A 13,693-nucleotide genomic window follows, 5' to 3' on the forward strand; every position below is an offset into this window, starting at 1 on the left:
TCTTAATAATATTCAGATTCAGAAGCTTTATTTTTGGAAGCAGCTAATGTGGGCCATTTCCCATTCCCACCCTCCATTCTCAGCAGGGATTAGCCTCTGTAATGTCACACGTTTATTAGCTGACCTTTCTTGGTTGAGACAGTTTGCACAGTATCAGATGACAGGGGCCATAAAACTACATTTTGACTCTGAGACTAGATTCGAGACTGGGCAATAAAACTCTGAAGCTCCCTATATTTTACTACTCCAGCTTTGTGTGGAAGTAACATAACTGAATATATTTAAATGTAATGAAAAAGAAGTTGGTCTTTGTTCTCATCTGGGAAACGAACAGGCCGAACAGCTGTAGCGCTATGTCAACAGCACAAAGACCCAAATGTGGAGGCCTTTTGCAAAACAAAAACACCATCATAAATGTGTGATAGTGACGAGTGGTAAAATTCAAGGCTGTAACAGCTGTTCCAATCACACTTTTAAAACTTGTGTAAAGACAGATAGTGGATCGTTTCCCTGGAAAATAGCACTTGGTGCTGTAATTGGCAGCAGTTTCCTCTTACAACTCCAGCCAAGAGGGCGGTGCTGTGGTCCAGTGAAGGAAGTTGATCAAAAAGAAAATACGGACTCTCAAAGACGTCTGTTAGGCTACATATTCATCACTAGGTGGGGGTCACCGAAGCCATCGACACATAAATCAGTATCAGTACATAATATTTAATGTAGTCATGAAAGAAACTGTATTTTTAATAAAGAGTTGGAGAAGTATTCAGACATATCCTATGTTTAAGTATACTTAGGTATATTTTAAAGGAACAGTTTTACATTTTGACTCTTATATCTGTCCATCAAATATAAGGCTGAGGCTAGCAGCTGGTGAGCAGAGAGGCTGTGAGAGGATGGAAACAAATGGTAACAACCAGCACCTCCAAAGTTAAGCCATTAACAGGTAAAATCTTGTTTGCTTGTTTGCTTAAATCTTCTTTGTTCTCTTTTTTTTTTTTTTTTTATAAAAGTTTATTAAAATGTATTTTATATAATGTGTGGGAGCAGACAAACAAGATATAACAACTTAAGTAATGTGTACATATCCACAATCTCGAGCAATTGTGTGTTAAGTTGTTTAATATCTAACAATGCATGATATTATTCATACATTCTTTTATATGTAAAATAACCTTTAAAGTATCTTAGCTTAAGCTGATACTTAAGCTAAGATACTTCAAACAGACTTCATGTCTGGATGGAGTACAGCTGTCGCTCACCTTAGTGAATATACTGGCTGTACCAGCGACACCTGACACCTCAGGTGCTTCGCCTGTAGCCCCGCCCTCCGCAGCGGCAGCAGTCGGTCGACCCACCTGAGAACAAAGTAGGACCAAACTATCCAGAAACGTCACCTATCCGTTTAAATGACTGGACTGAACTTGTAGCGGGATTTTTTTTTTTTAATTTTATTTATTTATTTATTTATTTTTTAAAGATCTGTCCACAATGGAAGAGGTGTTTTTTAAATCTGCGTTACCTGCCCAGGACTCTTTCGTGCTGGATGACACCAGCCTGGCGCTGCCGGCCGAGCTCGCTGCGGGGTCCTCGACGAGGCACGACCCGAGAGACCGGAGTCTGCGGGTCCATCAGCAAGTTCAGCTCACGCTGGCACGGAAGGCGAGGAGGACCGTGTCTCATGGTAATGTCTGGGGTTTTCTTCTGTGATTGTGATCTGTGTGTGTGGCTCGACGTGGGTTACACAACACCCCACCAGAGGCTCTCATGTTTTCCACAGGTATCCACAACAAGATGAACATTCATTATGGTATTTACTGTGGGTGGTACACTCTGGAGACCAAGGGCATTCACCTGCCCCCCCTCCCACTATTCATACTGACAACAAAGGATAATTATCTCTTTTATATTATATCAACTTTTTTTTAGCGTTGTCTTTTAAACCACTGTGTTAGACAATCAAACCACACTATTAAACAATAGTCTCCAGCATTTTTGCTTTAAATGAAGCGGTGTCTGCTTGCAACCTTTCTTCGACCTTATTTACCCTTCATTGAATATGTTTGTGAGTTGTGAGCTGCTGAACCAAAGAGGGATTTACTACAACAAAACCTCTCATATTTTTTTCACTTCTCAGTGGCCTGAGGACATGAAACTATGTAGTATTGCACATGCATAAGCAAAGATTATAGAAAGATCAGGGGGAAATTATCTAAATTTGAGTAACATTTGTCTTCTCTCCTGTATCTTGTGACCACCCAGAGGGGTCCTGATCCTTGGGTTGGGAACACTACCCCAGACTACCAAACCCCTGTTACAGGCCTCTGCTGTCCAGAGGATATGCCTTGTGTTTTAAGTGTAGCCTGCTGGAAATCTGCTATGATTTACAGTAAATACAGGCATTTTTCTGTGGCAGGAATGCACGCTGCTTAGTAGTTTACTTGTCCAACAGGTTCCTGCAGTTTCATGCATTCGCCTAAAGGCTGCCGCAAGTGACAGCTGGCAGAGCATGTATTTAATATCCCAGGCACTTCCCGGCTTTCCCGGGGGTTATGCCGTCATTCTCAGGGATTTGTGAATGTGGTTGAGCCAACTATTAACTGCAATCAGTCATCAACCAAAGATAATCATAATATCTTCATGTCAGCATTGACTCTGTGAAAGATCTTGGCACTGCTTATCAATCGGCCTGTTATATGAATTTACACGAGATGATTTAACACACTGGCCTGTAAGTAAGGGACTGACACTATTTTCAGAAGATTCCTTGAATGAGAGACAAAGTTCCTTAACTAAACTAGGCGTGAGGATATTTTAGACCACATGTTTTGATCCACCAAGACTGGCTAACTAAAATAATGTAATGAATACTGAATTTTGTTCAAATTCACATATTAATTGGGCTCCCACGTTTGTTTAGTTAAATGATTAATGGTTTGGTTACATTTATTCTAAATTACCTATTGTGGTCCTATTGTTATGTGATATCCTGTAATGCTAAACTGAGGGAAGGTAATGTCTAGACATAAGCAAATGAATGAATAATCATTTCTGTTGGCTCTTTGGACAGACACACTTTATATTATATGTATGTCAATTATACCAATTAATGAAAACATAAATAATAGACATGGACGTTGTATGTGTTTCATCTTTTCTAATCTCACTTCTCTGCTTTCCTGCCTCCCCCTCTGCATTCCTCTTGTCAATTCTTCTTAATGAAAATGAAAGCAATACTCCGTTTGTAGTTTTAAAAGACGCTTGCAGCAGTATATACTTTTGTGCTTTTTAAACTTTTAAACTTAGGCAGGCAGGGTGGGAGTCACACCCTTGACCTGAGGAAATGTTAGCGTTGACATGCATTTGGGTGATTACAGTGTGAAACTGTACACTAACGAAACCTCTTCAACTTGTTTCAGGAGGTGTCCATTTACAGAAACACACAGCAAAGAGCTTTGACGCTGCAGATGCCTGTTTTTTACCAAACACGAAGGTAAGGGACTCGTTGATTACTCATGCACTCACTAACAAACAAACGCTGTAGTGACACTTATCAACGTCATCTTTGTCTGTAATTTCTTTGTCTTTGTCTGTAACTAAAAGTTTTATCTAATATTTTTCCTGCTAAAACTGATCTGATCTGTTTTTGAAGCGCTCTAGTTCCTGCAGTCACTTCAGCGCTTTGCGTGTTTCAGTTGTCCTGTTTTCGGTACCTGTCCATGACGGACTGCATTGACTTGTAGGCGCCTATCACGAGTTACTACGATTTGAATACAGTCAAATGGTCCGCAGCCTCCTCATATCAAACAAATCATTACATTCTTACTTTTGCTTGATCATGATTTGTGACATTTTAACATTACATGCACATTTTTCACTGCGGCTGAACATTTTGGGTCAATCCGGGATGTTTATTTTATACGGTGTTGTATTTACATGCCGCAATGCATTCAATGGGAACAGCTCAGTACCCCATACAGAGATTACCAAAAGCACTTACTGCATATCTTTAAAAAAAAAAAAAGGTTTTATTTTATTATATAATACACATTTTCTGATACCACACAGTTTAAGTTTGTTCTGTATGCAGGCCCTGAATGATAAATACAGTGGGACTGAATGGGCCTTCTTAGACAAGGCATCTTTTGCACAGTTAATTACTGTGCAATACAGTGCATTTGGACTGTTAAGCTATGTGAATTTAAAGTTCTCCCAGAGAAATCTAAAGTGAGAATCACAGAATAAAAAGGTCACAATGTGTTAAAGTGCAGACTGTGTTTTGTTTTGCTTTTTCCTAGGTGAACGGATGGGCCTTCACCAACAACTCCCTCTCATGCAGCCGAGTGCAGAGGCCGTCCAGGAGGGTGGAAGTGTCTCCACCGCCGAGCCCAGGATTACCTCGCAGTCGCTTCAATTATAGCACCTACCATTCTGGGATGTACACCCTCCCAGGACCCAGTCAGTCACACAAGGTGCTGGACCACTCATTTGGGCGTGATTCATTTCGGCATGATTCATTTCAACGCTATGCCTTCTCAGATGCACCTCGTGGCACACGGCCACATGCATCCACACCTGCGCACGGGAGCTTCCGCCAGAGGTCACTGAGACAGACAGCAGGGCAGCAGCCTGTGTTTGCACAGGCAGCATTTCGGGGAAGTGGTGAATATGGCACTCGCTGGGGTCATAACCAAACTGCTGTCAAACAGGAGATATCCACCATGCAGAGAAAAAGTGGTGATATGATGCTTGGTGCTATCCAGCCTGACGGAGGGCTGTCCTGGTTACCTCAGGTCAGGAGGGAGGGCCAGGGGCTGCGCAGACTGAATTCATACCCGCCTTCAGCCGCCAGCATGGAGGTGGACATGGGAAGGCAGATGGAAGTAGATCTCCCCATCCAGCAGATACAAGCACAGGATGTGACGACACTGTAAGACTGTGTTTGTGATTCAGGCCACGAACAGTACTCTGAACCATTTGTGGATTGTACATTTTCTCATTCGTGGCTGTCTTCTTCACACAGGAAGTCAGAGAGCAAGCCTCCAGAGATGACGCTGGAGAGGGCCGTGAACCTGCTGACCCAGAATAATGAGGAAACACTGATCTGTGCAGCCAGCCACATACAGAATCAATGCTTCAAGAGCGCCGATGCTAAAAAGATGGTCTGTTTAATCATATGCAGCCTATGGGGTCATTTGACAGTGACGCGAAATAGAATTTGTTTGCAGTACAATATGTACAGCCCAGCTTTGCTTACCAAATTTTTGGGAGGTAATAGCATTTTTGTTCCTCTCTGTTTGAACAGTTAATGTTCCAATATCTGTCCTAGTTGTTGTTCCAGGAACAGCCATTAACTTTCTAAACTTGATTGACTTTGAGAGGAGTTTTCATCTGTAGCACGCCTTCAAAATTCAAAATGGCATTTCTTGTGGAACATGCTAAGGGGATGTCAAACCAGTACCCCCATCAGACATAATGAGACAACATCTGGACCACAGTGTTGCTGATTAAAGTCTTATGGCAACTCATTGCTGCTGTTACTGATCACCACGTCATCCCTCCAGATTGATGTTTGTAGGTTTTAGTGCCACATTCCAACAGATCCTCGCCAGTTGTGAGGAAATCTGTATTTTCAATTTGACCCATCCTGCTATTTAACAAAGGAGGAAGTGCACACAAACACAGTTAGAACATGGAAAAACTCCACAAGGAAAACCAGTTTTACTCTGGAGCTTTTACAAACTATTTTCGGTACAAAAAAATGATTGTTTTAACCTGTTTTGCAACTTTACTTTTTTTCCCTCTCTAACTCAACCCCAAACCATCAGATTTTGCAAAGACCTCTCTGAGACACTGAATGGGATTATAGATTCAGTTAATGGGAGGGGGGGTTGTCGATAAATAACATGACTATTGTAAATCAAATAACTTTTTCTGACTGCCATGGCTTACATACACTACGTTACGTCTGCATCCGTCTGTCTATGACTCTGTCAGTCAATAGTCCGCTCTTCTTTCCAGGTCTACTATCTCCGTGGAATTGGAAAACTCCTGCAGCTCCTCCAAAATGACAATGAGGAGGTGCAACGTGTCGCCGCTGGGGCGCTGCGCAATGTCGTTTACCAGAGCAGCGAAAACAAGATGGAGGTGAAGGAAAGTGGGGGCTTGGCCACCATTTTGGGTGCACTGAAGAGCAGCCGCGATACAGAGACCAGGCGACAACTCGCTGGTCAGCTTTTTTTTTTTTTTTTACTTTGCTACATAAATAGAAGCTCAGATCTTTAAAACCATATTGTCTACTTTTGATAAATGCTTGCTGCACACGTTGGCCTTGCTTTCAGATGAATGTCTTTGCAATAAATAAATAAATACATATTTATCTAACTCCTAGGTCTTTTGTGGAACCTCTCCTCTCATGACATTTTGAAGGAGCGTCTCACCAGAGAAGCCTTGTCTGTCCTCACTCAGTCGGTCCTCGTGCCCAGTTCTGGTATTTCTGAGGGCGAGAACCCAAAAGACGAGCTCCTCGCTGATGCCGATGTTTTCCACTATGCTACAGGCTGCCTGCGGTAGGTTTCTCTGCTAGCTTTGAAACTAGATACTCACAGCGCTTTTGCAGTGTAGATTATAGATTGGAGTAAACAGACACCGCTACTGGTGTCAGATAATCGGCTTATACCAAACTAAATACAGAATTTGAGAGAGGTTTTTTTTTCTTTGAAGACCCTTCATGCACTTGGCTTGAAAACAAATAAATAATTTTGTATCCTGAAGAAAAATTGACTGCTTGACTGTACTAAGGCGCATATAGAGAAACTGATGGAGAAAGTGAAAAGTTTACACTCTGTCAAGATTCGTAAAGCTGCACGGTGGAGGAAGTGCTCGGTGATGGTGCAGCATAAAGTAATACTTTTATGATATTACAAAGGGCGGGAGCTAACAGATGGCAGAGCTACAGTCATACACAGGACCAATTTCTGCCAAGCCGAGTTATGACTAAGCAGTCACTAAACATGGCGTCAACTGATATCACCCACCTGACTGATATAAGGAGAAGCAGGAAACAGGGAGTATACTTCTTTGGAAATAACCTTTGCTCTTTTAGACATTTAATGAAAAACTTTAATGAAATTTTGCCAACAAGAAGAAACAAACAGCGAGACAGTTACTCGATGATGGATTAACGAAATATCTAGTTAATCCTGTTTTGGTTTAGTGATCCCAGACGGTCAAAAAATACCAGTTTGTAGCTTGTGATTTTGGTAATCTCTTCCTCGGGAGCCACAAATGGTCAGTTCAGTGACTACTGGCTACACCATCGAATTAAGCCTAAATGAAAACCAATACTGCCTCTTTATTAAGCCCAGTCACCAAATTTGATTGTGTTACACGACAGTTTATCTGTTGTGGTCTAAGATTATGAATCATCTTGTTGGTTTCTAGTTGGACCTGTTCTTGTGTGGATGTATATCATCTCTCTGTTTACAAAGCAGGAGATATCAGGCGTGCTGCTCCCCTGGCAACTATAGCCAGATGAAAAGAGTCAAAGACTGAATTATTCATGGAGCTCTCTCTGCTCTCCGCTCTGCTGAACTGAAATCACTCAGTCCTCGCAGGCCCAGTGTTATCAAGTTCTCCTTATCATGTTCTCAAACCCTTTTGAGCATCCTGTGGATGGGAAAAATGATGAGTTCCTCTCATCATTTTTCATCAAAGAACCTATTGTGTAGCGTTAGAATGATAATTGTTGTATTTATTTATTTTTTCCTAGTTAAATTGGATTACATGAAAAGGTTTTGGTAATCCGTGAAATAATTTGTCCTGATTGCAGTCGGCTTTGAAACAGCCTGAGATACAAAATAATCCATTATCTTGTATAGTTATGTCGTTGACAGAAAGGTGCTACATGTTTTTATTTGGCTTATTACAATGTGGGAATTTGTTGTTATAAACACTGCTGACTTTATTAATATGGTTCATTGACATAGAGAACTGCTTATCTGATTAAAACACACATATGCCACATTACCTTGAATGTTCTGACTGTTTCTGTTCCCAGAAATCTGAGCTCTGCTGGTCCAGATGGCAGAAAAGCAATGAGGGATTGTGAGAATCTCATTGACTCTCTGGTCTATTACATCCGGGGAACCATAGCTGACCATAAAACAGATGACAAGGTGAAATGAAAATGATAAGCATCCCAGAGAAAATATTTATCTTCACAGTTGGTTTCACAACAGACTGCTCTAAAGCGCAACTTGTTACACTACCTGCACACTTTTTATCAGATATTTTGTGATGTGATGCACACTGTATCTGAACCACACTTTTTTTCTCACAGGATTAAAAAAGGCACTGTCCAATTCCAAACATAAATAGTTCTTGGACACTTGGGTCTAACTTGCAAAGCAGAACTCACCTGAAACTCCTTCAGTATGTCGTATCTATGCACATGATTGAACAATCTGACTATCTATATCTACTCTAAAGTCCACAGAGAACTGTGTCTGCATCCTGCACAACCTGTCTTATCAGATAGAGGCAGAGCTGCCTAAGAAGTACATCCAAGATCTCAGAGAATCTCGACAGAACTTGGCTCTCAAGCCGAAGACTGTCAGCTGCTTTCCTGACCGCAGTGCCAAGATCACAGAGGTAATCCCTTCGGACAATAATCCACACTGACAATACAGAAGATGTGGTACAGTATGTAACAACAATTCTGTGAAAACTGCTGAATCACTGCAGGTTTAATCAGCCTTAAAATAGCTTTTTTGAGGGTGATCATATTTATCTTTCTCTTATCATTATTTGCATGAAGAGAAACATCATTATCTGAACAATGTGTCCAGTGACTACATGTAATATGAAAGGTTTTGCCTGCAGTCAGAAGGGAACAGAGAGTTAGCATCAACCTCTGCAGTTTCCCTTTAGCTCTACAAAACATTTTGAAGTAATCTTAAATTAGGAATTGTATTTGTACACTGAAACATCACACTATATGTTATAGCCGAACATAACTTTCCAAAGCCATGGGCATTATCAGCTGTTATAACAGCTTCCACTCCTCTGTTGGAATCTGACTGCAGGGATTACTGATGTTGGCCGATAAGACTTATGACTCCCTGTGTGCATTCAAATTCAACCCGAAGGTGCTGGATGTTTGAGTTCAGGCCCCGAAGGCCTGTCAGGGGCTTCCACACCTAAAAAGTGTGCTAAACAGCTGTCTGCTGCAGCATTAAGAGTTCCCTCACTTGGATTTAAAGGCACAGCCCAAGACCAAAAGTAGACAAAAGTCTGTGGACAGGAGTGTGTATGTTTCTATTTTGGGAAATCTAAACAGGGTTTTTGCTGAGAGATCCAGATGCTACGGTACAACTATTATGTTGCTCTGCTAGCTGCTTTGACCCACAAGCTAACAGTCAGTTGTGTTTTTATACAATGAGCAGGGTGAGCCAGCCACCCCAGATCATACTGGATATATACACCTGAGTTCAACAAGAGACATCAAACATATTTTAGTGTTTTACAGTATTAGACAGAGGAGGGATTTTCATATAATGATACTAATTTTTACCTACTTATATTTAGCATGTAACGAGACATAGATAAAAAATAAATACAGGGATACAGGATAACAGTTTGGAGAATGTCTTTTAATTAAATACTCTTGCATGCCCATTAGACCCTGTAAACTATTATCTGCATTGCAGCTGCTCAGATGCTGCAGTGGGAATTCTTTATAATTATGTGTTTACAGTATTATGATGTTGATGGCATTGAAGCTCAGCCAGTCTAAGTAAACTTTAAACTCCGACACAGACACACACACAATGAGAGCAAGAAATATGTCCATGATCCATTGTTAACCTGCTGAATAATAGCAGCCTCGTGTTGTCAGCATGAACCCAGTGAACCCGTCTAGAAGGTGCTGCTTATCCCTTGTTTCTTCCCAGCATCTGGAGCGACAGAGCCCTCTGCTGGAGGAGAAGGCTAATCCCCGTGGGATAGAGTGGCTGTGGAGCGCCATCACCATCCGCATGTACATGTCACTGATCGCCCGCAGTATGCGCCACTACACCCAGGAGGCAGCCGTCGGAGCCCTGCAGAACATCACAGCTGGGAGCGGAGCGGTAAGACGGCACAGATGTAAACTTCAGTTCAGCTCTGTTTCTTTTTACAGTTTCATAGCTTCATTGTGGAGCTGCAACGCAGAGATGGAAGAGTTCACACAGCTTTCTTTACACTTCATTATGAGGCATATTTGGATTTAATGTTTTAGTTGTGAGTCAGAGCAGGAACAGGAACATTAGTTTGATTACAATGAGCGTAGTTGAGACTTTATGTTTGCATTAGTATAATTGAAACTGTTCTCTCAGGATTGTGGGAGGGATAAATAATTATTACAATTATCAGTTATTCCATCAGTTATTATGATAGATAATAATCATAAAAGTTATTAGAATCTAAAGTGATGTCTTAAAATTGTTTTCTCTGTCTGATCACCAAACTAATGGTTTTAATCAATATGTAGTTTGTGTCTATTTTATCTGTGGGAAATAGTTAATTACCAAAACTTATATTTGCATGACTTGAGAGTTTCTCCATATTCTGCTCTTGTTGGTGAGATGATGAAACAAGTCCGTCCTTCATTGTTCCTGAAGCTCTCAGGAAATAAGAGTTTCAACTTTTAAATTTACTTTGCCACACAATGCAGAAATTGAAGCACTTCTTTGCATTTGAGAGTGTAGCCAGCTAATATTTGAGAATTTTCATTGATCAATAGCCTAAATGGTTGATTGACAAAATTATCGTCAAATTTTCTGTGACTGATAAACTAATTCATTTTAGCATTAGATTGTGGTTTAGTTGATGCGCTGGAAAATTGAGTGATTTCAAAACCTGTGCATGTGGATACAGATTGTCACTAATTTATGTTCTTCTTTTAAAAGCAGAGTGGGTATTTGTTTGACAGTATGTACAGGGATTCACTTGTTTAAAAAAAACATGAATTGTTGTACTTATACTGATCGAAGCAAGCCTTTAACAGCATCAGAAACATAGTTATTATGTTGTAAATTGAATTGTAATAGCAATATATGACACATATTTGATGTATTTTCTGGCAGGTGTCTGAAGCCATCGCTTTCACCATTATTCAGCGGGAAAATGGTCTTCAGCAAGTCAAGAAGATGTTACAGGAGGGAGAGGGGGATGTGAAGAGGACGGCCATGTCTCTAATAAGAAACCTCTCTCGCTACCAGGAACTGCATCCTGACATTGGTAACTTTCCATTCAAACCGCTTCGTCGTTTTTGAATGTTGGCCTGTTATTTTTCTAACTTTTCTTTTTAATTTTGCATTCTTAAAACTTCACACTATATCTCTTTCTTCCTCCTGAAGTGAAGCACGTGTTGCCGGAGGTGGTTGGGATGTTGCCCAACGACGACACCGGCACCGACCTGCCCACAGAGGTGACGGCTTGTCTTTGTCATATCCTGATTAACCTGAGCCAGAGCAACTCGCAGCACGTCAGAGCCATCATCAACCAAGGAGCCCTCCCGAAGATCATCAACATCAGCAGCAAAGACAGCGGGTTAGTGAGCGCTAATCTTACCACTGCTCATCGATCACAGAAGAAAGAGTCAATCTAAAAGCAAAATACCTCCAGCCTCTGATATGCAGGTATATGTACCTATATTATATGTTCATACAGACTAATTTCAACTTTCTGTGTCCTAGTTATGGACCAACCAGAGCGGGTCAGGCTGCATGTATCCTGCTTCACACCATGTGGAAACACAGAGATCTCCACAGTGCCTACAAGAAGGTGGGTTCTTACTCATGCAGTACATTACAGTAATATGCATGCTTTCCAAAAGGATAAAGCATGATTTGAAGCATGTTTCCATTCTCTCTGCACAGATTCTTGCAGCTTGTTTTGATGTTTTTGTTTTTGCACAAGAGGCATACATCAGGCCTGTAACAAACATATGTAGTTTTTGCATGGGCAGTACTGGTAAATGATTAGACTTAGTACTAATGGATTTGGTTGCTTCATTTAGCCATTTTTATAATGCATAACTGAACATAAGATAACATAACATAACATAGAAGCACAGATACGTTGTGACAAGATTGGTGCAGGTTACATTATAAGGTTAGTTTGGTTGTTCATGAAGAAAACTAATCAGTCATCGGTCATTTAAGTCTGTTGTTGACGTGTGTGTTAAAACATTAGAATTGTTTGTTATACTGGGGTTGGCCATGATATGATGATTTACAGTACATTTAGAAGATAGAAATTCAGCAATTGTTGTCAGACTGTTTATTCTGACGTATCTAACTCTTTAATGTCTGTGGTTGTATTTGGCCATTATGGGTAATTAAAAATGCATGAGCATGACTGCTTCATGGCAACATGAGATTTAGAAGACTGATTTCTCACCGGTTTCTCCACTCGGTAGCTGCGTGCATCACTGTCTGCCACAATGTTTTGTGCTACCACTGGGGGGCGCTTAAGTAAAACCTTTTCAAGTCGTCCATTCAGTAGCTCTGAGCATCTCTTCGCCATAAATATAATGTCCAGACTTAACACTTTCTTCTTTCCCGACAGTGTGGATACAGGAAAGCTGATTTCATTAATGCAAGAACAACAAAGGCTGTGAACTCTGGACGAAACTGAGCCCAAGATCCTTTATATCAAACACCAAGCTGCACTTGTTAACAGTAGCAGCACTTGCAGTCACTCAATGCACTGTTTAGTTAAGTATCTGTATCACAGTTTAATAAAAGGCACTTTTACTTTTTTCTTCTCAATGCCTCAGACAAAGTACTGTAAACTATGTCTGCGTTTCCCTTTAAAGTCTAATGAAATAGCTTTAAATTTGTAATTTCTTTCTGTGTTTGAACGCGTTGCTCTGACTGTTAAGTAGCTTAAGGACAATGTTTTGTTTTTTGTTTTTTTGCTTCGGTAACTGTAGAAACAGGAAAAGAGTGAGGTATTGTGGTAAAGTAGAGATGGGTGACAGAATATTAAACTCCATAAGAAGAACTTTAGTGAAGAACCATTTCATGGGACCTTTAAAGCACTTTTTTAGTTTGCTCACATTCCTCCTCAAATGCATCAGATACTTCTAGCCTCTGTTTTTGTGCCTCATGTTCAGAAAACCTGACAGATGAATGTAGAAATTTTTCCTGAAACTGTAACATGTCATCGTATTCCTTTATCTTTGTTTGTTTCTTTCTCTATAGTGGCAGCTTGACAGTTGATATGATACTGTTGAAGCACTTCAAGTAATGATACAATGAACCACAATGAAAAAAATATAACATGAAAATGATGAATAAAAGATGAAGATCAGTCAACTTTTATTGGAAAACTGTTAATATATGTATATAAATGTATTTTAAAACAGAATGAATTCCTTCTGTAACACAATGAGCTGATTTTCTGCCTTAAGTTGTTTCCTCAAGTAAATACACTGTTTTGAATAAACTTTATTGTTTATTATCTTCCCTTTACACTACAGGTTTCTGTTGATTCATCTTTCTGCTTCCCGAGAAAAAGTTGAAAAAAATTCCTACATTGATTTAAAAAAAAAAACAGATTAGAATTGCCAAAAATCAGTGAATATCATGGAGTATAAAGACCTTTTGTTTGAAAACCTAACTTAGGCAGTGCTTGCTCAACATTAAAC

At 40.3% G+C, this 13,693-nt stretch overlaps 1 protein-coding gene across 1 annotated transcript; it reads left to right on the forward strand.

The window, feature by feature from the left end:
• Positions 1-1,322: 1,322 nt before the first annotated feature.
• On the forward strand, positions 1,323-13,524 carry pkp2 (plakophilin 2). Its single transcript, XM_071502547.1, has 13 exons — positions 1,323-1,681; positions 3,417-3,490; positions 4,296-4,927; positions 5,021-5,159; positions 6,019-6,226; positions 6,389-6,566; positions 8,057-8,174; positions 8,488-8,649; positions 9,951-10,127; positions 11,124-11,277; positions 11,397-11,589; positions 11,736-11,823; positions 12,610-13,524. Exons 1-13 carry the CDS (start codon positions 1,489-1,491, stop codon positions 12,676-12,678), a joined length of 2,385 nt encoding a protein of 794 aa, XP_071358648.1. The 5' UTR covers positions 1,323-1,488; the 3' UTR covers positions 12,679-13,524.
• Positions 13,525-13,693: the final 169 nt, after the last annotated feature.

The sequence above is a fragment of the Trachinotus anak genome, unplaced genomic scaffold (assembly GCF_046630095.1).
Source record: "Trachinotus anak isolate AG129_WGS33_773 ecotype Australia unplaced genomic scaffold, CSIRO_AGI_Tana_v1 ptg000018l, whole genome shotgun sequence".
Classification (NCBI taxonomy): domain Eukaryota; kingdom Metazoa; phylum Chordata; class Actinopteri; order Carangiformes; family Carangidae; genus Trachinotus; species Trachinotus anak.

Coding starts and splice junctions, on each gene's coding strand:
- pkp2 (XM_071502547.1), top strand. CDS start 1,489: ATGGAAGAGGTGTTTTTTAAATCTGCGTTACCTGCCCAGGACTCTTTC. Junction 4,928..5,020: donor GCACAGGATGTGACGACACT/GTAAGACTGTGT, acceptor TTCTTCACACAG/GAAGTCAGAGAGCAAGCCTC. Junction 6,567..8,056: donor TATGCTACAGGCTGCCTGCG/GTAGGTTTCTCT, acceptor TTCTGTTCCCAG/AAATCTGAGCTCTGCTGGTC.